This window comes from Pongo abelii, chromosome 19 (genome assembly GCF_028885655.2).
Source record: "Pongo abelii isolate AG06213 chromosome 19, NHGRI_mPonAbe1-v2.0_pri, whole genome shotgun sequence".
Classification (NCBI taxonomy): domain Eukaryota; kingdom Metazoa; phylum Chordata; class Mammalia; order Primates; family Hominidae; genus Pongo; species Pongo abelii.
The window spans coordinates 90,253,330-90,276,377 of record NC_072004.2 but is presented as its reverse complement, the minus strand read 5'-3'; the positions used below and the strand labels follow the sequence as shown (position 1 = coordinate 90,276,377).

The 23,048-nt window shown below is 59.5% G+C and overlaps 2 protein-coding genes across 4 annotated transcripts in view; one reads left to right on the top strand and one right to left on the bottom strand.

Annotated features, from left to right (window-relative positions):
- Nucleotides 1–465: 465 nt before the first annotated feature.
- On the top strand, nucleotides 466–14,034 carry GRIN2C (glutamate ionotropic receptor NMDA type subunit 2C). Its single transcript, XM_024235422.3, has 12 exons — nucleotides 466–1,210; nucleotides 3,279–3,877; nucleotides 4,199–4,313; nucleotides 5,123–5,334; nucleotides 5,519–5,684; nucleotides 5,956–6,109; nucleotides 7,932–8,057; nucleotides 8,385–8,614; nucleotides 9,001–9,161; nucleotides 9,668–9,855; nucleotides 11,397–11,629; nucleotides 12,357–14,034. The coding sequence occupies exons 1-12, from the start codon at nucleotides 824–826 to the stop codon at nucleotides 13,500–13,502; spliced, it is 3,717 nt and encodes a 1,238-aa protein (XP_024091190.2). The 5' UTR covers nucleotides 466–823; the 3' UTR covers nucleotides 13,503–14,034.
- Nucleotides 14,035–16,138: 2,104 nt separating this feature from the next.
- TMEM104 (transmembrane protein 104) overlaps nucleotides 16,139–23,048 on the bottom strand; it is a 62,799-nt gene continuing 55,889 nt past the window's right edge. Inside the window, exon 10 of one of the 3 annotated variants that reach the window (XM_024234153.3) lies at nucleotides 16,139–17,005. In XM_024234153.3, the coding sequence (XP_024089921.1) occupies nucleotides 16,791–17,005 (215 nt within the window). In that variant the 3' untranslated portion in view covers nucleotides 16,139–16,790. 3 annotated transcript variants of the gene reach the window in all.

The window sequence follows — 23,048 nt, the reverse complement described above, 5'->3', positions numbered from 1 at the left end:
GCTGAGGCAACAGAAGGAAGGGCTGTAGTGACGTCCAGTGCCCAGGAGGAGGGGGTTCTGTGCCAGGCAGAGCCGTGCAGAGGAGGGCCCTCGGGGCTGGCCCCATGGCAAGCAGGGCACGCTGACCAGTAGCACAGGCCCTGGTGAGAGACAGATGGAAGATCCGGTTTAGACTGTGGAGAGGACTGGTGGGTAGGGGCAGGGGTTGGGGGTGATGCAAGAGCTGTCTTCCTTCACCTGGCTGGGGGCCTGTCACCTGCAGGATAAGGTCACTAATCCCAGCAAATAGCCTGTTAGCTCATCTAAGTCCTCACACTGCTGTGATTATTTCAGGCAAGAAAACATGGCTCAGAGAGGCTAAGTGACTTCCCTAAGATCACACAGCCAGTTAGTGGCAGAACTGGGACATGAACTCAGATCTGTCTGACTCAAATCCATGCACTTGAACCCCAGACTAGCATTTTCAGTATGACTTTCTAGGGCAGAACCCGCTGGCTGAGTTTTGGAAGGCATCATTAGGCTGGAGGGCTGGGTCCCGGTCATGGCTCCTGTTCTTCCCCGGCCCTTGCTCTTCTGGGATGCCCTTGGGATGCTCTACTAACCTCTGTCTCTTTCTCTTTGCTTATGTCTGTCTGTCTCCCTCTCTTTCCGTCTGTCTCCCCCTCTCTCTGCCTGTCTTCGGGGAGAGAGGTTTTCCCCTCTTCTCTTTCATCTTCTGTATGTGTGTCCCTCTGTCTCTACTGTCTGTCCATCTGCCTCTCTCCAAACCTCTGTCTTCCTCCTTGTGCTTGTCCTGGTCTCTCCGCAGGACCCTCCAGTGGACATGGGTGGGGCCCTGTTGCTCACCTTGCTCTTCGGTGCCTGGGCAGGGCCGGTTCTGGGGCAGGGCGAGCAGGGCATGACGGTGGCCGTGGTGTTTGGCAGCTCAGGGCCGCCCCAGGCCCAGGTCCGTGCCCGCCTCACCCCCCAGAGCTTCCTGGACCTGCCCCTGGAGATCCAGCCGCTCACAGTGGGGGTCAACACCACCAACCCCAGCAGCCTCCTCACCCAGATCTGCGGCCTCCTGGGTGCTGCCCGCGTCCATGGCATTGTCTTTGAGGACAACGTGGGCACCGAGGCGGTGGCCCAGATCCTTGACTTCATCTCCTCCCAGACCCATGTGCCCATCCTCAGCATCAGCGGAGGCTCTGCTGTGGTCCTCACCCCCAAGGTGCATGTCCAAACTCATGTCCCCTCGTGCCTCAGGCCTGGAGCCAGGCTGGGGTGGGGGGTGCTTCGGTTCTGGGAAGCTGGGATTAGACGGGATGGGCAGGGAGGTGGGGGCTGAGGGCGTGATGTGGGTGATGGGGAGATGGTTATGGGAATGACATCCCATGTTCTAGAGGAGAGCTATTCTGGGCTGCCCTCACATTGTGTCTGGATGAGGGGTGGGCAGGGTGCAGGCCCACCTCTGGCTGTGGGGCTCAGGCCCCAGCCCTCCTCCTCTCTGCTTCCCTCAGCTTCCTAGGTCAGGGTGAAGACCCAGAGGGCCAGCCGGGCATGGAGGTGGTGCCATGCCCTCTGGGCAGTGGTAGTTGACCTGTAGGGTGAGCACTCCAGGGAACCCTGGGAGCCCTGGGGGAGGCAGAAACGGCCCTGCCCTTGCAGGGCTGGGGGAGAACGTTTGAAACACACATTCATCAGCAGTTACAACTGGGACAAGCGTTCTGAAGGAAAGACACAGGATGCTGTAAGGGAGCCCATGCATGGCTCATGCATAGGGTGTTGGCCAGAGAAAGTCTCTGGAGAAATGATGTCTAGGCTGCAGGCCTAAGGGCGAGCTGGTGGGGAGGGGGAGAGGCCCAGGCAGAGAGGAGCAGGTGGGATGAAGGTCACAAGGCGGGGAAGGAGCTCAGAGCTTTGGAGGAATAGAGGGAAAAGCCTGGAGAAGGAGGCAGGGGCCTGGCCACCTGGGAAGACATTTGGGCTTTTCCCTAAGCAAGTGGGCAGCCAGGGCAGCGCAAGCCGGCTGTGACAGTGGCCGTGGTCTGTGCCTGCCTTAGCCCTATGAGCTTCCTGGACCTGCCCCTGGTGATCTAGCCACTCAGGGAAGAGTGGAGGAGAGTCGAGGGAAGAGACTGATCTGATTTGCCTTTGTTTCATTAATTTTTATATGAAGAATTTTGAGTACACATTAAAAAGTATAAAGAAGGCTCATATATCCCCCATTCGCCGAGGCCATCCACCCCAGCCTCACCAGGACCCCCTTCCCCTTCTGTGTTAATTTGAAGCAAAGCCCAGGCATCCTCTTATTCCATCCATAAATATTTCAGTATGGATCCCTGGCAGATAAGGGCTTAAGAAAGTAAAACCACCATACATTATCACGTCTAAAAAATAATAAAAATTCCTTCAAATATTCAGGCAGTGTTCAAATTTCCCCATTGTCTCATAACTGTCATAAATGTTTATTTTGCAGCCTGTTTGCTCAAATCAAGAGCCAAATCAGGTCCACACGTGCCGGTTGGTTGGTGTGGTTTCTAAGTTTCTCTCAACCTCTGGGCCCCTCCTCTGTCTCTCCCTCTTTTTTCCTTGCAATTTGTTTGTTGAAGAAACTGCGTTGCTTGGCCTCTGAATTTTCCCTTGCTTTTTTAAAAGACTGGGACAGTGGCAGCAGTGAGACCAGTTAGGAGGGGACTGCGCTGGCTTTTGTGGTGGCAGAGGGGTGGAGAGGAGGAGCTTTCCCACCCTCAGGGCTTCAACCAGGATGGTGTTTCCCAGTCCTCTTGGGGCCCCGGCATAAGATCTCAGGACATTGGCTCTCAACCCTCATCGTGCTCTTAGGAAATACAGACGCCTGGCTTTGCACCTCTGGAATTCAGATTCAGTTGGTCTGGGGCAGCGCTTCTCAGTCTAGCGGGCTCAAGGATCGGCTGAAGAGCTTGTTAGAATACAGATGCCAGGCGCCATACCCAGCGACTCCGATCCAGTCGGTGTGGGGTGCGACCTGAGAATCTGCATTTCTGACAAACTCCCCAGTGGTGCGGATGCTGCGGGTCTGCAGGCCAGCGGGTCTGCGGGCCAGCGTGGTGGGCTGGGGACCGGGCATGACCATGCTAATAGGCAGCGGAGAACCACGTTGGGGCGGGAGGGAGGCGCAGGCCAGAGGGCTCCCGGAATGCGGAGCATCCACCGGCGCAAGGGCGCCTGGAAGCTGATGGAGGGGCCGAGGTCGGGGAAGGGGCGCGAGGAGGTGCTCTGCCCTCCCCGCCCCGGCTCAGGCCCCGCCCCGCCCCCAGGAGCCGGGCTCCGCCTTCCTGCAGCTGGGCGTGTCCCTGGAGCAGCAGCTGCAGGTGCTGTTCAAGGTGCTGGAAGAGTACGACTGGAGCGCCTTCGCCGTCATCACCAGCCTGCACCCGGGCCACGCGCTCTTCCTGGAGGGCGTGCGCGCCGTCGCCGACGCCAGCCACGTGAGCTGGCGGCTGCTGGACGTGGTCACGCTGGAGCTGGGCCCGGGAGGGCCGCGCGCGCGCACCCAGCGCCTGCTGCGCCAGCTCGACGCGCCCGTGTTTGTGGCCTATTGCTCGCGCGAGGAGGCCGAAGTGCTCTTCGCCGAGGCGGCGCAGGCCGGCCTGGTGGGGCCCGGCCACGTGTGGCTGGTGCCCAACCTGGCGCTGGGCAGCACCGATGCGCCCCCCGCCACCTTCCCCGTGGGCCTTATCAGCGTCGTCACCGAAAGCTGGCGCCTCAGCCTGCGCCAGAAGCTCCGCGACGGCGTGGCCATTCTGGCCCTGGGCGCCCACAGCTACTGGCGCCAGTATGGAACCCTGCCAGCCCCGGCCGGGGACTGCCGTGCTCACCCTGGGCCCGTCAGCCCTGCCCGGGAGGCCTTCTACAGGTGGGCACCTGCCCGGGGCATAGGGGTAAGGAGGTGGGGAGCGCTTCAGGGGAGCTGGGTGGCAGTGAGCTTGGGCTGGCCAGCCACACCTCTCACTAGCTGCATGCCTGGGGCCACATTACCCCACCTGTCTGGGCCTTAGTGTCCTCATCTGAACAAACAGCAGGTGTCAGGGTGTGGCAAGGATCGTGGGGCCAATATAGGGAAGCACTTTGAACAATAAACACAATCAATGCCACCTGCTGTCAGTGGCAGCGGTGAGGCAGAGGCAGGGGGTGCTTGGTCCTTGGCAGGGCTGCAGGCATCTCTCCCCTCTGGCAGGCACCTACTGAATGTCACCTGGGAAGGCCGAGACTTCTCCTTCAGCCCTGGTGGGTACCTGGTCCAGCCTACCATGGTGGTGATCGCCCTCAACCGGCACCGCCTGTGGGAGATGGTGAGAAGGGGGTGAGCCCAGGGGCCCTCAGTGTCCTCTTATTTTGTCCCTGCCTCCTCTCGTGCCCACAGCTGAGCAGAGAGTCCCTCTGTCCCTTATCCAACCCCTCATCTTCCAGGTCTCAGCTGAAACAAACATCTCCTCCATTGGGAAGCCTCCAGGTGCCCCGGGGTGGGTGAGGTGCCCTGCTCTGGGCTCCCATAACACCCCGGCTTCCCTCTACTATAGAACATTTCAAGTGCTCCTATCTCCTGGTCCTGCCCCTGCAGGAGTAACCCATGACCATGCTGGCCAGACAGGCTTGTAAACAATATGCAGAGACCAGTGCTTGAGTAGACGTGTGCAAAAGATTGTGGGATTGGAGATGAGGAACAGGAATTAGTTCTGCCTTCAAGGGAAGAAACTGGGGAAGAGGTCACAGAAGATGGGATATTTGAGCTGGGCTGTGGAGGTTTGAGTAGGAGCCCACCAGGAAGAGGTGCTAGCCTGGAAGAGACAGAGGGGCAGAAGAGTTTGGAGCATGAAGGGCCTTGAGTGCTCAGCTAAGGACTTTCTGTCAAAGTCAGGGGGGACCAGTACAGTGAGCAAGACAGGGTCAGGTCTGGGCTTTAGGAAGATGCTGTGGGTCAGTGTGGAGCTGTATGAACACAGGGACCCACGGCTGGGGGAGGCTGTCAGGAGCAGCCCTACTCTGACCTGCCCTAGCATCCCTAGGTGAGAGAGGGAGATTCTTGGCCCTGGCAGGCTCCACCCAGAGGGTGGGGGCTGTAGGGCTGGAGGCCCCAGGCTGAGGCTGTCACCCTCCACAGGTGGGGCGCTGGGAGCATGGCATCCTATACATGAAGTACCCCGTGTGGCCTCGCTACAGTGCCTCTCTGCAGCCTGTGGTGGACAGTCGGCACCTGACGGTGGCCACGCTGGAAGAGCGGCCCTTTGTCATCGTGGAGAGCCCTGACCCTGGCACAGGAGGCTGTGTCCCCAACACCGTGCCCTGCCGCAGGCAGAGCAACCACACCTTCAGGTCTGCAGAGTGCCCTGGGAGGCTGGTGTGAGCTGGGTGCTGCCGTGTGATGGTCAGGTGTTGTGTATGTCTCATGCTTGGGTGTGGGGCAGGGGTCCACGTGCCAGGCTGGGAGGAGTGGCTGGGGCGGGGCTGGCCACGACATGCTCTGACTCCTGGTGGTCTCATGATGGCATGGCTGCAGCAGCGGGGACGTGGCCCCCTACACCAAGCTCTGCTGTAAGGGATTCTGCATCGACATCCTCAAGAAGCTGGCCAGGGTGGTCAAATTCTCCTACGACCTGTATCTGGTGACCAACGGCAAGCATGGCAAGCGGGTGCGCGGCGTATGGAACGGCATGATCGGGGAGGTAGGCCCCAGCCCACTCCCTCCTCACCTGCCCTGCCTGCCCGCCTGCTGCCCAGGCCCCATGTGGCTCTCAGATGCCCTCTAGAGGGGGGCATGGGCTGTCACCAATGATGACTCCTGGGGTGGTCAGTACTGAAAGCTGAGCTCTGAGGGCCCCAGAGGGAACAATTGACTTAGCTGGTGGGTGGTAGAAGGGGTGTCTGGAGGTGCCTGTGCAGCATGTCCACCCCACGGGAGCCCCTTTTTCAAACCTCCGGCTGTCCGGCCCCCAGGTGTACTACAAGCGGGCAGACATGGCCATCGGCTCCCTCACCATCAATGAGGAGCGCTCCGAGATCGTAGACTTCTCCGTGCCCTTCGTGGAGACGGGCATCAGTGTGATGGTGGCTCGCAGCAATGGCACTGTCTCCCCCTCGGCCTTCTTGGGTGAGGCCCAGGGTGGGCAGAGATGGCTCCGGGGGCAGAGGGGCCCACGAGGAGGGTGTGTACAGCTTGGGTGGAGATGGGGAGTTGGGTGGGCTCTCAGAGGCCAAGCACAGCAGCCTTGGGTCTTGGAGGTTGGCTGGAGGTGAGTGGAAAAGAGACAGAAGTGAAGTCAGTGTTCGGTTCTCGGTATGGCTGCCAGGTGAGGGTGGGCTTGGGGGTGTGGAATGGGTCTTGGTGCCACTGTGAGTGGCAGGAAAACCCGGCAGGCAGGCTGGCCTCAGGATGGGCCATGGCCCAGGACCGTGGAACAAGTGGGGGAGGCCCATGGGGAGCTGAGGAGCGAGTGTAGTGTGGGAAGAGATGTGTTGCTTCCTGGGTGAGGAGTCTGGCATTGATTGGGCAGCCAGGTCCCATGCTGGGTGCTGGGGCTACAGCCGTCGTCTTTGCCTTCCCAAAGTGCCCAGTCAGAGGCCACGTGGGACATGAAGTGTGAGGTGGCAGAGAGCTGTGAGGACAGGCGAGGGGCAGGGGAAGAGCTGAGGCTGGCCAGACAGGAGTGGAAACCCTGGCTCTGCCCTGTCCTGCTGTGTGGCCTTGGGCAAGTCACAGAACCTCTCTGAGCAGGCTCCTCAGCCACGGAAGAGAGAGGAAAAAAAACCCCACTTCATAGCATAGCAAGTGCTCATGGCAGGAGTGATTTCCCTCCCTCCCTCCCTCTCTCCTTCCCACTCTTCCTTTGTTTCTTTCCTTTTTTTTTTTTTTTTTTTTTTTTGAGACGGGGTCTTCCTCTGTCACCCAGACTGGAGTGCAGTGGTGCCATCTTGGCTCACTACAGCCTGGAACTCCTGGGCTCAAGTGATCCTCCCACCTCAGCCTCTTGAGTAGCTGGGACCACAGATGCATGCTGCCACACCTGGCTAATTTTTGTATTTTGTGTAGAGACAGGTTTTCACTATGTTGCCCAGGCTGGTCTCCGAACTCCTGGACTCAAGCAGTCCACCTGCCCCAGCCTCCTAAAATGCTGAGATTACAGGTGTGAGCTACTGCACCTGGCCAATAGTAGTGATTTCTTTTCTTTCCTTTTTTTTGAGACTGAGTCTTGCTGTCGCCCAGGCTGGAGTGCAGTGGTGCACTCTCAGCTCACTGCAACTGCCGCCTCCTGGGTTCAAGTTATTCTCTTGCCTCAGCCTCCTGAGTAGCTGGGACTACAGGCATGTGTCACCATGCCTGGCTAATTTTTGTATTTTTAGTAGAGACAGGGTTTTGCCATGTTGGCCAGGCTGGTCTTGAACTCCTGATCTCAGGTGATCCACCCGCCTTGTCCTCGCAAATTGCTGGGATTACAGGCGAGAGCCACCAAACCCAGCCAGCAGTAGTGATTTCTTACTCTAGGAGACAGAAACAGTCTTGTCTGAGGCCTGGGGTGGGTGTCTCCAGTTCCCTGGGCATGGGTTTCCATGTTGGTAGCATGAGGAGTAAAACTTGGCCTCAGGGACTCTGATTCTAGGCGGAACCACCAGATCATCCACGTGGGGCCAGGCAGGGGTTGTGAAGTCAAAGGAATGTTTCTTGGGGTGGGTGACTTGTACCTGTCCCAGGGAAGTGGGGGGCGGGGGGAGACCAAGGATGCTGGAGAGCCTGACCTCTTTCGGGGGCGTCTCCTGGGGCTCTGCTGCTCTGAGTCAGGGGCCCCCTTGGCTGGGTCCGCAGAGCTGGTGGGCCCCTACTTTGATCACGTGGACCTACCTGTCTTCACCCAGTGCTTCTGGGCTGGGGGCAGGGAACGTGCCAAGGCCTCTGAGCTGCCTCCCTCTGTCCCCAGAGCCATACAGCCCTGCGGTGTGGGTGATGATGTTTGTCATGTGCCTCACTGTGGTGGCCATCACTGTCTTCATGTTCGAGTACTTCAGCCCCGTCAGCTACAACCAGAACCTCACCAGAGGCAAGAGTAAGCCTTGCCTGGGCCTGGCAGGAGGGGTGGGCTTGGGCATCCTGAGGGCTGGGCTCAGGGGCGACAAGTCCTCCAGAGAATACCTTTGGGAGGTCCCTTGCCTTTGGATGGCACATGCTGGGGGCCAGTCAGATGACACACACACACACACACACACAAACACACACACACGTGAGCTCACTTCACCTGGCGAGGGAATGGCCAGGATGGGCTCCCCCCCAAGGCCAGGCTGAGACCGGAGCTGTGCAGTCGGGCGGGCTGAGCCCTGAGCCCTTTCATGGTGGGCAGGAGGAGCTCCAGCATCCCCCCACCTCTTGCCTCCAGAATCCGGGGGCCCATCTTTCACTATCGGCAAGTCCGTGTGGCTGCTGTGGGCGCTGGTCTTCAACAACTCAGTGCCCATTGAGAACCCGCGGGGCACCACCAGCAAGATCATGGTTCTGGTCTGGGCCTTCTTTGCTGTCATCTTCCTCGCCAGTTACACGGCCAACCTAGCCGCCTTCATGATCCAAGAGCAATACATCGACACTGTGTCGGGCCTCAGTGACAAGAAGGTTGTGGGGCCATGGCTGGTGGGGGTGGGGGGACACTGAGGGTGGGGACAGGATGTGAGTGGGCAGACCCAGGACAGTCAGAGGCTGGGGAATTTGACCTGGAGGCTGGGGCAGGAAGCAGCTTCAGGGCCTGCTGAGGAGGGGCTGGGGGCTGGGGCAAGAGATGGCTCAGGGCCACCGACTGACAGGCCTTGGGTAAGTCTCTCCCTGTCTTGGGCCTCAGAGTCTCCATTTGGAAAACACAGGAGTGGCCTGGACAGCCTCTAAGACCTTCTGCTCTGACTATGCAAGTCCACACTGGGGCTGGGCTCTGGGGTGGGTTTGGGGTTTTGGTGCCTGGAAGGCTGGAGGAAGGGTTGTGACTGGCTGCTGCCCTCCGCCTGCAGTTTCAGCGGCCTCAAGATCAGTACCCACCTTTCCGCTTTGGCACGGTGCCCAACGGCAGCACGGAGCGGAACATCCGCAGTAACTACCGTGACATGCACACCCACATGGTCAAGTTCAACCAGCGCTCGGTGGAGGACGCGCTCACCAGCCTCAAGATGGGGTGGGTCCCCAGCCCTGCACCCACTGTCTCCATCCACGTGTCTCCCCAGTGACCAGCCTTAGCTCTCAATTTAGGGACAGTGGGACTGGGCTGTCCTGCAGGACTCTGAGGGGGTGGAGGGAGGAGGTCTTGGGGACAGAGTGGAGCTTGAGGCAAAAATGGAAGGCCACCACGTGTCTCAGAACACAGCTGTGGTGCCGATCAAAGTTCAGCCTCAGCCTGAGGTGGTGGTTGGGTCATTATCTGAGTCTTAGGAGCACGGAGAGGGTGGGCAGAAAGGGTGGTGTGTCTTCTGGGAACAGACAGTCCCCGGCCACTCTGCGGAGGAGGGTGGGAGGGGTCCTCACTCGATCCAGGACCCAAGAGAACCAGACAAGGCTCTGCCCATTGGTCCCTTCCGGGGGTGCCCAGCAGGCTCACGTGGTTTAGACCCCTGTCACGCCCCAGTTTCGGTGTCCCCTCCCCTCCCATATGGTCCCTAGCTCTGAGGCTCAGCCTGTCCCCAGGAAGCTGGATGCCTTCATCTATGATGCTGCTGTCCTCAACTACATGGCAGGCAAGGACGAGGGCTGCAAGCTGGTCACCATTGGGTCTGGCAAGGTCTTTGCCACCACTGGCTACGGCATCGCCATGCAGAAGGACTCCCACTGGAAGCGGGCCATAGACCTGGCGCTCTTGCAGTTCCTGGGGGACGGTGGGTACTGCCACTGCTGGGATGCCCAGGGTGGGCTGTGGAGCCCAAGGTTGTCAGTGTTTCCACCACCACTCAAGTTCCCAAGGCCTGTGGGCAGGGAGAGGTCTCTGGGGGGTGAGAGGTTGGGGCAGTTGAGGTGGGCAGGTACTAGGAGCAACTGGAGAGAGACTTGAGGAAGGGATAGGTGTGCAGGGAGGGAGCAGGAACTGGGCTAGAGAGTCCCTGAAGGGCAGGAAGACGGGAAGGAAGCCTCATGGTGGGGGTGGGGATGGGTGGAGTGGCTGAACCCCTTTCTTCTTCCCCAAGACCCCTCCCCTGATCTCTCCCAGATGGGCACCCCCTTTGCTCCGTATAGTATCTCCATGGCCATCTTGAGATTACGGATCTGCCCAGTCCCACATGTGTGAGTGGTCCAGCCCAGCCTGTCCCCAAACCCAGAGAGAGCTTTGTGTTTAGAGGAGTTCCATTCTTGTTAGATAAGACATGGTCTAGACTGGGTGTGGTGGCTCATGGCTATAACCCCAGCACTTTGGGAGGCTGAGGTGGGAGGATCACTTGAAGTCAAGAGTTTGAGACCAGCCTGGGCAACACAGCAAGATCCTGTCTCTATAAATAAAATTTTTAAAAAATTAGCCAGGCATGGTGGCACACACCTATAATCCCAGCTACTTGGGAGGCTGAGGCAGGAGGATCCCTTGAGTCCAGGAGTTTGAGGCTGCAGTGAGCCATGATTGTGCCACTGCACTCCAGCCTGGGCGACAGAGTGAGACCCTGTCTCAAAAAAAAAAAAAAAAAAAATCTGATTTCTGAAACCATATAATAAAAAGAGCGGCCAGGTGAGGTGGCTCATACCTGTAATCCCAGCACTTTGGGAGGCCAAGGTGTGAGGATTGCTTAAGTCTAGGAGATCGGGATCAGCTTAGACAACATGGGGATACCCTATCTCTACAAAAGATACAAAAATTAGCCAGGTGTGGTGGTGTGCCTGTAGTCCCAGCTACTCAGGGGGCTGAGGTGGAAGGATTGCTTGAACCTAGGAGATCCAGGCTGCAGTGAGCCATGATCACACCACTGGGTGACAGAGCACGACTGTCTCAATATAATAATAATAACAATAATAATAATAAGAGCAATCACAATGTGTGTCTCTTAGGAGCCTAGGCCTTTTGTCTCTGTGTGCCCAGCTCCATGAGTGGCATGTAGATGGTTAATAAGTACATGAAGAGGAGTGAATGAATGAATGCTAACATTTACCCAATCAACAAGCCTTTACTGGGGGTGCACAGGGGGAGGACCCAAAGGCCAGCATTGCCCACCCCAGCCTCCACCCTGCTTTCCTATTTCCTTGCTCACTGACCCTCCACTCCCCGCCCCACCATCCTGCTCCAGCCAGGCTGGATCCCCATGTGGTCTGCTTGAGGAAGAAGTGGGTGGCGCCCTGCCCCAGATCCCTTCTTACTCCAGGCTTGTGGTGAGCTTTGTGAGGGGGTTGCTTATAGGGGGGTTTCCTGAGCCAGATGTGTACACCCCCCCAACTCCAGGAGAGACACAGAAACTGGAGACAGTGTGGCTCTCGGGGATCTGCCAGAATGAGAAGAACGAGGTGATGAGCAGCAAGCTGGACATCGACAACATGGCAGGCGTCTTCTACATGCTGCTGGTGGCCATGGGGCTGGCCCTGCTGGTCTTCGCCTGGGAGCACCTGGTCTACTGGAAGCTGCGCCACTCGGTGCCCAACACATCCCAGCTGGACTTCCTGCTGGCTTTCAGCAGGGTGGGTGCCCACCCCTCCCCACACAGGCCAAAGTTTTAAAGGCACCTACCCAGATAAGTCTGGGCTGGCCATGGCCCATTTCCAGAGGTAAAACCAAGGTTCTGGCCCGGCTCATGGCTCACACCTGTAATCTCAACACTTTGAGAGACTTAGGCCAGTGGATCCCTTGAGTCCAGAAGTTCGAGACCAGCCTGGGCAACATGGCGAAACCCCATCTCTACAGAAAATAAAAGAATTAGCTGGGCGTGGTGGTGCGCGCCTGCAGTCCCAGCTACTCAGGAGGCTGAGTTGGGAGGATTGCTTGAGCCAAGAAGGCAGAGGTTGCAGTGAGCTGAGATGGCACCACTGCACTCCAGCCTGGGCGGCAGAGTGAGATCCTGTTTCTAAAAAAAAAAAAAAAAAAAGCCAAAGTCCTGAGAGGTGGCATGGCTCACCAGGGTGGCAGGGTTGAAGAGGGTCAGAGCCCTCCCCCCACAGGTGTGCCCAGGTTGGAACCTTCATGTGCCAGGTGCTAGCTAGAGTGATTAGGAGAATGAGTCAACCTGGGCACTCAGACCACTCATTCATCTGCAAAGCACAGTGCCTGGCGCATGGGAGATGCTTCACAGTTAGCTGCTTCCTGAGACTTAGAGAAGGCTGGTGATGCCTTGGGACCAGGCGGGGACAATGGTGGCGGGTCCCTGAGCGGAGGGCGCTGCTCACGGCCTGTCGTCTCCCTACTGCCCAGGGCATCTACAGCTGCTTCAGCGGGGTGCAGAGCCTCGCCAGCCCACCGCGGCAGCCCAGCCCGGACCTCACGGCCAGCTCGGCCCAGGCCAGCGTGCTCAAGATGCTGCAGGCGGCCCGCGACATGGTGACCACGGCGGGCGTAAGCAGCTCCCTGGACCGCGCCACTCGCACCATCGAGAATTGGGGTGGCGGCCGCCGTGCGCCCCCACTGCCCCCCTGCCCGACCCCGCGGTCTGGCCCCAGCCCATGCCTGCCCACCCCCGGCCCGCCCCCAGAGCCGAGCCCCACGGGCTGGGGACCGCCAGGCGGGGGTCGCGCGGCGCTTGTGCGCAGGGCTCCGCAGCCCCCGGGCCGCCCCCCGACGCCGGGGCCGCCCCTGTCCGACGTCTCCCGAGTGTCGCGCCGCCCAGCCTGGGAGGCGCGGTGGCCGGTGCGGGCCGGGCACTGCGGGAGGCACCTCTCGGCCTCCGAGCGGTGCGCGCTCCCAGAGCGGCCCCTGTCGCCCGCGCGCTGTCACTACAGCTCCTTTCCTCGAGCCGACCGATCCGGCCGCCCCTTCCTCCCGCTTTTCCCGGAGACTCCGGAGTCGGAGGACCTGCCGCTGCTCAGGCCGGAGCAGCTGGCCCGGCGGGAGGCCCTGCTACACGCGGCCTGGGCCCAGGGCTCGCGCCCGCGCCACGCTTCCCTGCCCAGCTCCGTGGCCGAGGCCTTCGCTCGGCCCAGCTCGCTGCCCGTTGGGTGCACCGGCCCCGCCTGCGCCCGCCCCGACGGCCACTCGGCCTGCAGGCGCTTGGCGCAGGCGCAGTCGATGTGCCTGCCGACCTACCGGGAGGCCTGCCAGGAGGGCGAGCAGGCAGGTGCCCCCGCCTGGCTGCACAGACAGCACGTCTGCCTGCACGCCCACGCCCACCTGCCGTTTTGCTGGGGGGCTGTCTGTCCTCACCTTCCACCCTGTGCCAGCCACGGCTCCTGGCTCTCTGGGGCCTGGGGGCCTCTGGGGCACAGGGGCAGGACTCTGGGACTGGGCACAGGCTACAGAGACAGTGGGGGACTGGACGAGGTCAGCAGGGTAGCCTGTGGGACGCAAGGCTTCCCAGGACCCTGCACCTGGAGACGGATCTCCAGTCTGGAGTCAGAAGTGTGAGTTATCAGCCACTCAGGCTCCGAGCCAGCTGGATTCTCTGCCTGCCAGTCAGGGTTAAGCGGCAGGCAGGATTGGGCTTTTCTGGCTTCTACCATGAAATCCTGGCCATGGGACCCCAGTGACAGATGATGTCTTCCATGGTCATCAGTGACCTCAGTAGCCTCAAATCACGGTGAGGGTTGGGCTTTTGCTGTCCTCTTATCATGCTGAGTTCTGCCAGGAGGGTGTGCTGCGGGGGTCAGACTCCTGAGGCTCTCCCTGCCCTGGGGCTAGCCAGTTACTGGTCATGGCTGCTGTGGGCATGGAGGCTGGAACTTGTGGTTGAAGCAGGCCCATCCCGATCTTTGCTCTACCTGGCTGGAGTTTCTTCTCATCAGAGCACTGGGACATTAAACCAACCTTTTACAACACACTGGTCCTGGCTGCTTCATTCTGCATTCTGGAAGGGGCACAGCACAGGCCGTAGACAACAGGGCATCATGGGAGTATCCCAGGTGGGGTGTTTGCCTAAAGCAGGTGGGCAGGTCCTCTCAGGGAGGCGGAGCCTTGGGAGTGTCTGGGAGGGATATGGGAAGGAGGTGAGGCTGAGAGGGGGCTCTGGGCAGCAGAAGCCACTTGGTATTCAGGGCCAGCTCCCACCCATCCTGGCACCGGATATAACATGTGTGCTCAGCACGGGGGCTCTGGTGATGATGGATGGTGTTCATCCCTCAGTCTCCTTGAAAAGGGAGGCTTGTGCCAGGGGTGGTGGCTGTCCTGTCCTGCCCTGCCAGGGACGCCCTGGGGAACCTGACAGTGCCATGGTGGCAGAGGCAGAGAAAGGTGTGGAGCTTGTAAGCTTGCTAAACCCTGGCTGGCCGCATTCTCTCCGTGGCTGACACGCGAGGCTCGGAACTGCCTGGGCTCTGGAATCCTGGTGCAGGTGGCTGCCAGGGTCAGGCACAGCTTGGCCTCACTGGTGCCAGGACTCCTGTGGTGGGAGAATCTGCCTGCGGTCTCTTCCTCTCCTCCCTCTGGGGCTTCTAGCCCACTTCCTTTTTCTATCACACATCTTTGCCTCTGGCCCATCTGAAAAGATGGCTTTTGCTTACCATTTTCAATGTTTTCACATCTGCAATTACACTTATCCCCCCTACAATGACTGTGGAGCAAGCAGGCATTCGTTCTTCTATCCGTTCCACAAACAGTGAGCACTATTGATTCTGTCAGACCCTTTTCTAACGGCTGAGGATGTAAAGGCCAAGTCCTGGCTGTCCTGACAAGCTGGGTGGAGGCAGGCCAGAGGCTAATTCCACGTGACAGAGAGGAAGCTGCGAGGGGCGGTGCTGGCTGTCTCTGCCAGTGCCCTCCCTCATAGCTCCTTGCTGGTTCCCAGGAAGCCAGGCTGCCTCTTTAGTCTCTGAAGACCCCACTGTTTGGGTTGGGACCATGAGAACTGGACTTTTTTTTGGGTTAGTTTTAGGGGTGAAGGCAGCTCCATTCTTGGTAGGAGAGTACCCCAAGAGTGGGTGGCCCTGTCCATACAATTTCACGCTCTCTACCCTATGGGTTTTTATGGGCTGGATCCAGGTTCAGGACAGCAGGTTGGGAGTGTGTCTAGGTGAGTGCTGGAGGCCAGCACTCTGGAAGGGAGCTTGACCTTGGTTGCAGCCACTAGTAGTGAGAGGGTTAACTGTTGGCCACCAGCCCCTGGAACCGAGCCCCTCCTCCTCCCGGAGTCAGGGTCTGCCTTTGGCCCTGGGAGGAAGGCTGTGGCAGGTGAGGCAGCCTGGAGGAGCTGTGAGGACAGGGCTGCTCCGCTCTCTGCCCAAGATCATTAATAACCAAGAACTGGAAAGATCATTAAGAGCTGAGCCTCCAATGTGAAGCTGAGCCTGCTGCTGGCTCTGAGGAGAGCCGTCCTGCTCCTGGGCCAGGCGCTGGCTGCCTTGTTCCTTCTCTAGGAATATATTTGGTGGGGGCAGGAGGATATGAGTCCTGGGGGACAGGTAGCAGGAAGGCTGCATCCTGAGTTCAGAACTAGCTTGGCCTGGCTTCCTGCACCACCAAGGGAAGGGAAGAAAGCGTGGCAGGGGAGAGGAGAGAGAAGTAAGGCTATAGATGTGAAAGCATCATAAACAAGGGCCTGGCGACCCACATGCTCTAATACCGTTATTTTTCTTTGGGTGAGATACAGAAAGAGGGAGGCCCCTGTGGCTGGCCTCAGAGCAGGAAAATCTTACTAACTGGGGTCCCTTCTGTTGCTGCTGTAGCTGTTTTTCCTTGTGTCTAGCTGAGCGGCTTGTGGTCCAAGTCAGCTTTTTGCAGGGAGCCAGGTGTGCATGGGGGAGGAGGGCAGAGCTTGCAAAAGGGCAGGCTGATGTCTTCAGCCAGGACCCTCCAGCCTAGCCTGTCCTGCTCTTTGAAAGGGGAGGACTGTCCTCAAGTTTCCTAAGGGACTGGGGAACCAGAGACAACCCCTATCCCCAAAGCCCTCTAGACTCTAGAGAATTCAGATCAATTTTCTGTTTCTGAATTGCAACCCGGCAGCAACTCATTATGAGGCTATGAAACCAGGTAGGTGTCTGGAGTCCTAATGAGTCGGGGGTCCCTGGCTACAAGTAGTTATGGCTGGTGAGTGATGTGGGAAACAGATGTCACTGAATAGCTTTATTGAGCATTTTGTGTTGGGCACTAAGCTCAGCACTTTAATCCCCACAACTCACCAGTGACATAGCTACTGTTACCCCACTTTACAAATGAGGAAGGACAGGTCATGGAGGCTCGCTGCCTGCAAATGGCAGGCCCGGCTGCCTGGTCCATGCAGAAAGTACCCAATGCCATGCCTGGCACATAATGACCCTCAGCGGAGGTTACCCCTCCAGTCTGCAGTCGACACCATTGGCCCCAGGTGGAAGGGATCCCAAGCTCTCTCCAGCTTTCCAGTGGCCCTTAACCATGGGTCACCCTTGCTTGGGAATCTGCCCCCAGACAGGACGCTTCCACCTCCCCCAGGCCTGGCACTGCCAGCCACTGCCCCTCTGCAGTGGCTTTCCAGGAGCGGGGCAGCAGCCCCTGTCCTCCCCACCACTGTGACTCTGGCCTCTGCCTGTTACCGAGGCTGCTCCCTGCCCCGTGGTGAGGACAGCTGTGTGGCTAGGGGCCCGTCATGGTGCCACTGCCCGCCTCCACCACCCAGCAGTGCTTCCCAGTCTATCACCTGCCATCCGCCCCATCTATAAGCCAGCAGCTGCTGCTGTAGCCTCAGGTGAGGAACAGCCAGGAGCTGCTGGCACGAGGCTCTGGGACTCAGGTGGGTCTGGTGCTTCTGCGGGGAGGGAGGCAGAGAAAGTTTATTCCCACCTTGAGCTGGCCTGCCCCGGGGGCATCTGGGGCCATGCAGGTGGCAGATGTTGGGTAGAGGCTGCTGAGTGTAAGCCTTCCTCCACAGCGACCCCTGCTCCTGGGCCAGGCTGGGCTGGCATCCTCTTCTGCTCTTCCCACCACTGACCCCGGGGGCCCATCTGCAAAATGGAAACCACAAGCTGAACTTGCCTACTTTGCCAAGTTGATGATGGCTGCAGTGAAACGTGCCTGATGCACGTGGACAGCCAGCATCACCTGGGGCTCTCTTGCTGTTGGGGTTCTCTGCCCCTGGCCCCAAGCCCCATTGGCCGTCAGCGGCAGAAGCCTGGCATCGATGGAGAGGAAGGTGATCTCATCTGACTTATAGCAGGAGGACACTGAGGAGCAAAGCAGTTAGACAACAGCAGTGGTGAGGGTCCCCACTTGGCATCAGCGATGTGGTCACTGCTGGCCAGTTCCCTCCAGGGCTGAGGCTGCCCCAGCTCAGAGGTGGTGGGGAACACAGCCACCGACTCCATGGCTGGGCGGTTCCAGACTGTCACATAAATCAACCTGGGCTTTATGAAGCTAATGAATTTGTGTCCAAGATTTGGTTTGGAGCCTCGGGTGGCAGGATGATTTAATCAGCTTTGTCTTTAAGCAAGAGGGAACGTAATTGAAGAAAGGTAATTCCAGATGTTCTGAGTTTTCAGCCACAGGGGCGCAGCCAGGTCTTCCTTGCTCTTGGCCTGACCACTGCAGGCCCCTGCTCTACCCAACCTGAGAGGCCTCCTGGGAGGAAGCCGCAATGACAGATGGAGAAGGGGCATTTGTTTTTCCCGTGGATGGAAAGTGACACGTGGGGACAAGCTATGAGAAACACTGAGGTGCGACGGCAGAGAGAAAGTGGGCAGAGGCCAATTAAACTACGCAGGGACTCTCCCAGGCTTCAGCTGCCAGGGCAGAGGTGGCGCAGCCTGTGGGCTCCCCGAGTTCCCTGCAAATCCCACCCCTGACCCTGAGACCACCTTGGGCCCCGGGAGACCCTACATCGTTGCTCTGTCAGAGGTCTGAAGACGCCGAGATACAGGGGAGGGGCTGAGCAAGGCACTGAACTCAAAAGAGGGAGGGGTGGGGCCTGAGACCCACCCCAGAGAGGCAGCTCCAGGCCAGGGGCTCTGGGCTCCAGGACAGGTAGGGCCAGGCCCAGGGCTGGGGGCAAGCCAGTGAGGGTCAGGGGGACCCCCAGGTCCTGAAGCAGTAGAAGGCACGTTGAAAATGCAGAGTTCATTCGAGTCACCTGTGTTTTCCAGGAGGCCAGAGCAGCAAGTGCGTGCATGGCTGAGTGGGAGGTGGCTGGGGACTTGGCCTCCTTCCACGGGAATGGCAGTGGGGGCCCCGTCCAACCCCACATTGCCCAAGGGATATAGCGTGAACACTGAGCACCCATGCTCAGCCCCTAAGGGAGCCGCCTGTAGTGTTCGAGTGGGAGCACGGGCAGCCTGACCACTGTCAGGTTGGGAACCTCAGAGCCCTCCCACTGCCACGTCACTGCCAAGCCGCTGAGGTGCCAGGTGGGGATGGCTTCCCTCTAGTAGGACCACCTGCACTGAGGGAGGCCCTGAGGGCTCCAGCGGGGCAGCAAGGGCAGCAGACGATCCCTTTCAGGGACAAGCTCCAGACTTTAGGCCCAGCTGGCAGGCGGCTGTGTCCCTGTAGAAGGGATGCTCCATCCAGCCTGCTACTCCAGAGCTCGCGCCCACAGCGAGGGCCCTCGCAGCTCTATCTGGGGACTCTGGTACCAGTTAGCACTTCTTGTTCTTGTCATGGGGCCAGCCAGGCCCTCTCTGAGGTGGCACCTACCGCCTCCCAGGCCTGGTGGGAGGGTGGGCCCTGCCGTCACAGGCAGACCTGGTTAGGATGCTTCCAGCCTGGGATTCGCCTCTGAAGAGGCAGCAGCTGCTAGTGGAGGTTTCTTAGACAAGGACGCAGGATGGGGCAGTAGAGGGGAGGGGCATGGGTCTGGGACAAATGATGGCAGTGCCAGCACTGCATCTCCCACCGTGCAGGGAGTAGCCCGCCCTGGAGGTGGGGTGGAGGGTGAAGCGTGTTGGAAGATGTGGGAGAGGTGTGATTCCAGTAATGAGTCTTAGAACTTGGGAGCAGCCACGTGTCACCTAGGCAGGAGGACCTGGTGGAAGAGCTGCCCGGGGGAGTGAGGACAGGTGCGGACTGGGTGGAAGGTGGGGTGGGGAGAAGACCCCCAGCTGGACAGGGGGTTTCCCCTAGAGCCACAGTCCCACCTGCCCCATGAAGACCTGGGAGCAACTAAATCTGGGCTCTGCGGGCGAGGGGTGGGGCTGGGGCCCCTATGCCTCCCATCACTAGACCTGCTTGTCCTGCCATCAGAGCTTGGTCTCGCTGAGGACGATATTGGCCGTGACAAAAATGAAGCAGGAGAAAGCCCAGAGCAGCACGAAGCCCACCCAGAAGGTGTGGCGGAAAGGGGACCTGTGCTTGTTGCTGACCCCACAGCCAAAGGCCAGCTGGGTGTCCCTGCGGCAGTGGTACACCAGGAAGGCGGGGATGACGTACTGGATGCCGGTGCCTGCATAGGCCCCTGTGATGCCCACCAGGGACTCCAGGTCGTGGGTGCAGAAGGCCACCAGCACAGGTGGCACCAGGGTGATGGTGGGAAACACGACGCGGTCCACTACCCACGGGTACGTGCCGCCCTCGCGGTGGAAGAGTGTCTTCCAGTTGTTGCGCAGGGTCACGGCAATGATGGGGAAGTTGGTGCTGATGGTGAAGACGGGGAAGAGGCCCAGGAAAAAGCGCACAGCGGCCAGGCCCACGATGTCACATCGCGCGAAGTTGAGGGTGTACATGTCCATGAGGCTGTCGCCGCGGAAGCAGAAGATGGCGGTGAAGGAGAGGAGGCCATAGAAGGCCAGGATCAGCACGTAGTCCAGGAACACCAGCCTTGTGAGGTGGCGCTTGGAGGAGACGGGGGTAATGAGGGATGGCAGAGAGTGCTGGCACATGAAGGAGTAGACGCACACCCCAAACAGGTTCCGGACCCCCGAGAAGTCGGCCAGGGGCGGGTGCCCCTCCCCTTGTCTGTGCCCGATGCGGACCAGGGCCAGCACAATCATGACGGCGAAAGCTGGGAAACGAGAGAGAGGAGTCACCCAGTGGGGACAGGCACGGCCCTACCTTGAGTTTCTGGTCTGGGGGGCACCTTTGTGGGGACTAGAGCCCTGTGAGAAAGAGTCATTAAATGCACATTCACGCAGCCCTGTTCTTGGGTGGCTCAACAGTGGCTGCTCATCAGAGGAAGGTCCCGCATCCCTCTCTGTCCTGTTCTCCCCTCTCCCTGCTGAGCAGGGGGCCTGGGTATGAGGGGACAGGGCTGCAGTGGGGCCAGTGGCAGGGTGGTCTGGCTTTGCAGAGGTAGCAACTCTGTCTTCTTAGAGGAGGGCCAGTCCTGGGCAGGCACTGCCTGGCTCCCTCATCAGACCCCCAGGGCTCTCAGGGGCTCTGCCAGCTTCCTGGCAGGGAGCAGGCTGGGTCAGGACACAGGGTCACCCTCTCTCCCTTGGTTTAAGGAATGTGAGGCTGGAGAGCTGGGGGGTAGACGAAGAAGGGCACGGAGTGTTTGGGAGGAGGTGTCCTCCTGGGCCGAGGGCATCTGCTAGACACAGCTGAGGCCGACAGGCAGGAGTGCTGGGAGCCCTGGACCGGCAGGAGTGCTGGGAGCCCTGGACCGGCAGGAGTGCTGGGAGCCCTGGACCGGCAGGAGTGCTGGGAGCCCTGGACCGGCAGGAGTGCTGGGAGCCCTGGACCGGCAGGAGTGCTGGGAGCCCTGGACCGGCAGGAGTGCTGGGAGCCCTGGACCGGCAGGAGTGCTGGGAGCCCTGGACCGGCAGGAGTGCTGGGAGCCCTGGACCGGCAGGAGTGCTGGGAGCCCTGGACCGGCAGGAGTGCTGGGAGCCCTGGGCAGACAGGTGGGTGCCTAGGGGCCGAGGGCAGGCAGGAAGCTGCCAGTGGTCACGCCAGGGCAGAAACAGCACCAAGGACCAAGGCTGCGGACTGCCGAGTCCTGAGCTGCTGACACTGAGGCTGGAGGCAGGTGGCATGTGGCTCTGTTTTCCTGGGCCTGGCAGCACAGCTAGGGGACAGGGGACCCTCTGTGGAAGTGGAAGGGGGCCTGTGGCCCTATCTGTTCAGAGCAAACAGCTTGCATTACTGACGGAGACCAGGCTGGCTTCACTTCGCAGCCCTTTACAGTGGCCCTCCTTCTGGGCTGCCACTGGAGACAGGCTCACAGCACGCCCTCCAGGCTGAGTTTCCCAGAGGCAGCCTGCGCACCGCAGGCACAAGGGGCTGTGTTCCCAGCACTCTTGAGGAGATGGCACTCTTAGATCTTTCTGTGTCTCTGGCTTCTGCTCTCCGGGCTACCCAGAACCGTGGTTAGCTACTCACAAACGGAGACCACAGGTGTCCGTGTCTGTTTTGAAGCTGACCAAGCCCTACTCTCTCTGTTCAGAACATATCTGACAGCCTCTCTAGCCTGTGCCCTCACCCCTCAGGTGAAGCCCACGGGGACATGTGACATTTCTTGGTGAGCAGCACAGGCAAGTGTGAAGGGGCAGTGGCCAAAGAGGCCAGCTCACAGCTCGGTGGCTCTTGTCTGGGGGCCCCCGCAGAGCCCCAGGGCTCTTTTGCAGGTGGGAGGCTGGGTACCCTATGGTCCCCTTTGGGCCAGGCCCACTCCCTGACTCCTGGAAGAGGTGGTTCTGATGGGACCCACAGGAAACCAGGCAATGTCTTCCCACAATGACACTTGGGAGTGAGATGGAATCTTCATCTATTACTTTTAATCAGAACTGCCTGACACTGTCGGGGACAGGAGGGGAGGAAGGGAGCGTGGAAACCGGCCTGAGAAAATTGCCAGTAAAGAAGATGATTTGTTTCTGCCTCTCACCGCCCGCTCCAGTCCCCGCCACTCCTGACTCTGAGGGCCTGGGGACTCCTCCTCCCCCGACATCACAAATAGTCCCAACCCTGGTCAGTCAAGCGGAAGTGGCAGCCTAGTTCCTCCTTCCAGTCTCAGCCCAGGGAGCTGCCTCCAGCTTCACCCACTGGGGGTGGATGGCACAGGACACCTGTGGGACAGCCCAGGACCCCGAGCAATCTGCTCGCCCCAGAGATTTCTGAGGGTGGGTAGAGGGGGGTGTGCACAGCAGTGCCTATGTGAGAGATCCACCCCACAGGAGTTGTGCCAGGGCAGGATGTGCAGGAGGGGTACCGGGGAGAGAGTAGACAGGCTGGAGGGGGAGTCCCTATGAGCCAGAAAGGGCTACAGAGCAGAGCTGAGCAGGATGGGGTGGGGGTACAGAGGCCAGACTGGGCCCAGGGGCACCTGGTGATTTGTTATTCAGGAGGCTGCAGCAGACTGTTCTGCCACCATAAGTGGGGCACGAGGGTCAAGGCAACGGGGGCAGCTGCTGTAGGGCAAGATTCAAATCCTGCACTGCCACTGCCATCTCAAGGCACCACCTTGAGACCTGGCACTTGGCCCTGCCCAAGGCTGGCATGAACTTAGAAAAAGGCAAGTGGAGAATTCCTCTAGCTGTCTGTCACTCGGCCCTGGGCCCTGGGTCTGGTGAGCAAGCAGACAAGAAGGCAGGAAGAGCTCAGCTGTCTGGACATGAGCATCCCTGCCACTGCTTCCTCCTGCCCGGGACACAGCTCTTGCTTCTCTGCTCCTCTAACTCCCCAGCCTCACATCTCCAAAGAAAGGCAGCTCTCCTTACAGCCCTGACTGTGGGATTTCCTCATGGTAAATAAACCAATTTATAAAGTAGGTTTCCAAAGAAATGAGACGGTTGTACACACACACACACACACACACACCCCTGAAACGTACACCTTCTAACTGGCATCCTCCAGAGCAGCTGTCTTGGGAAGAGGCACCTTTGACACCAACAATGATGTCGAACAACTTCTAGAACCTTCAGCTAGAACAGAGCCATGGCGGCTGGGCGTGGCGGCTGACGCCTGTAATCCCAGCACCTTGGGAGGCCGAGGCAGGCAGATCACCTGAGGTCAGGAGTTTGAGACTAGCCTGGCCAACATGGTGAAACTCCGTCTCTACTAAAAATTAGCTGGGCTTGGTGGCGTGCACCTGCAATCCCAGCTACTCGGAAGGCTGAGGCA

What these genes read in the sequence shown, in the direction of transcription:
- GRIN2C (XM_024235422.3), top strand. Translation starts at nt 824, where the DNA reads ATGGGTGGGGCCCTGTTGCTCACCTTGCTCTTCGGTGCCTGGGCAGGG. An exon ending in CTCCCCCTCGGCCTTCTTGG is followed by an intron (nt 6,110 to 7,931) that starts GTGAGGCCCAGG and finishes CTCTGTCCCCAG; the next exon opens with AGCCATACAGCCCTGCGGTG. An exon ending in TCCTGCTGGCTTTCAGCAGG is followed by an intron (nt 11,630 to 12,356) that starts GTGGGTGCCCAC and finishes CCTACTGCCCAG; the next exon opens with GGCATCTACAGCTGCTTCAG.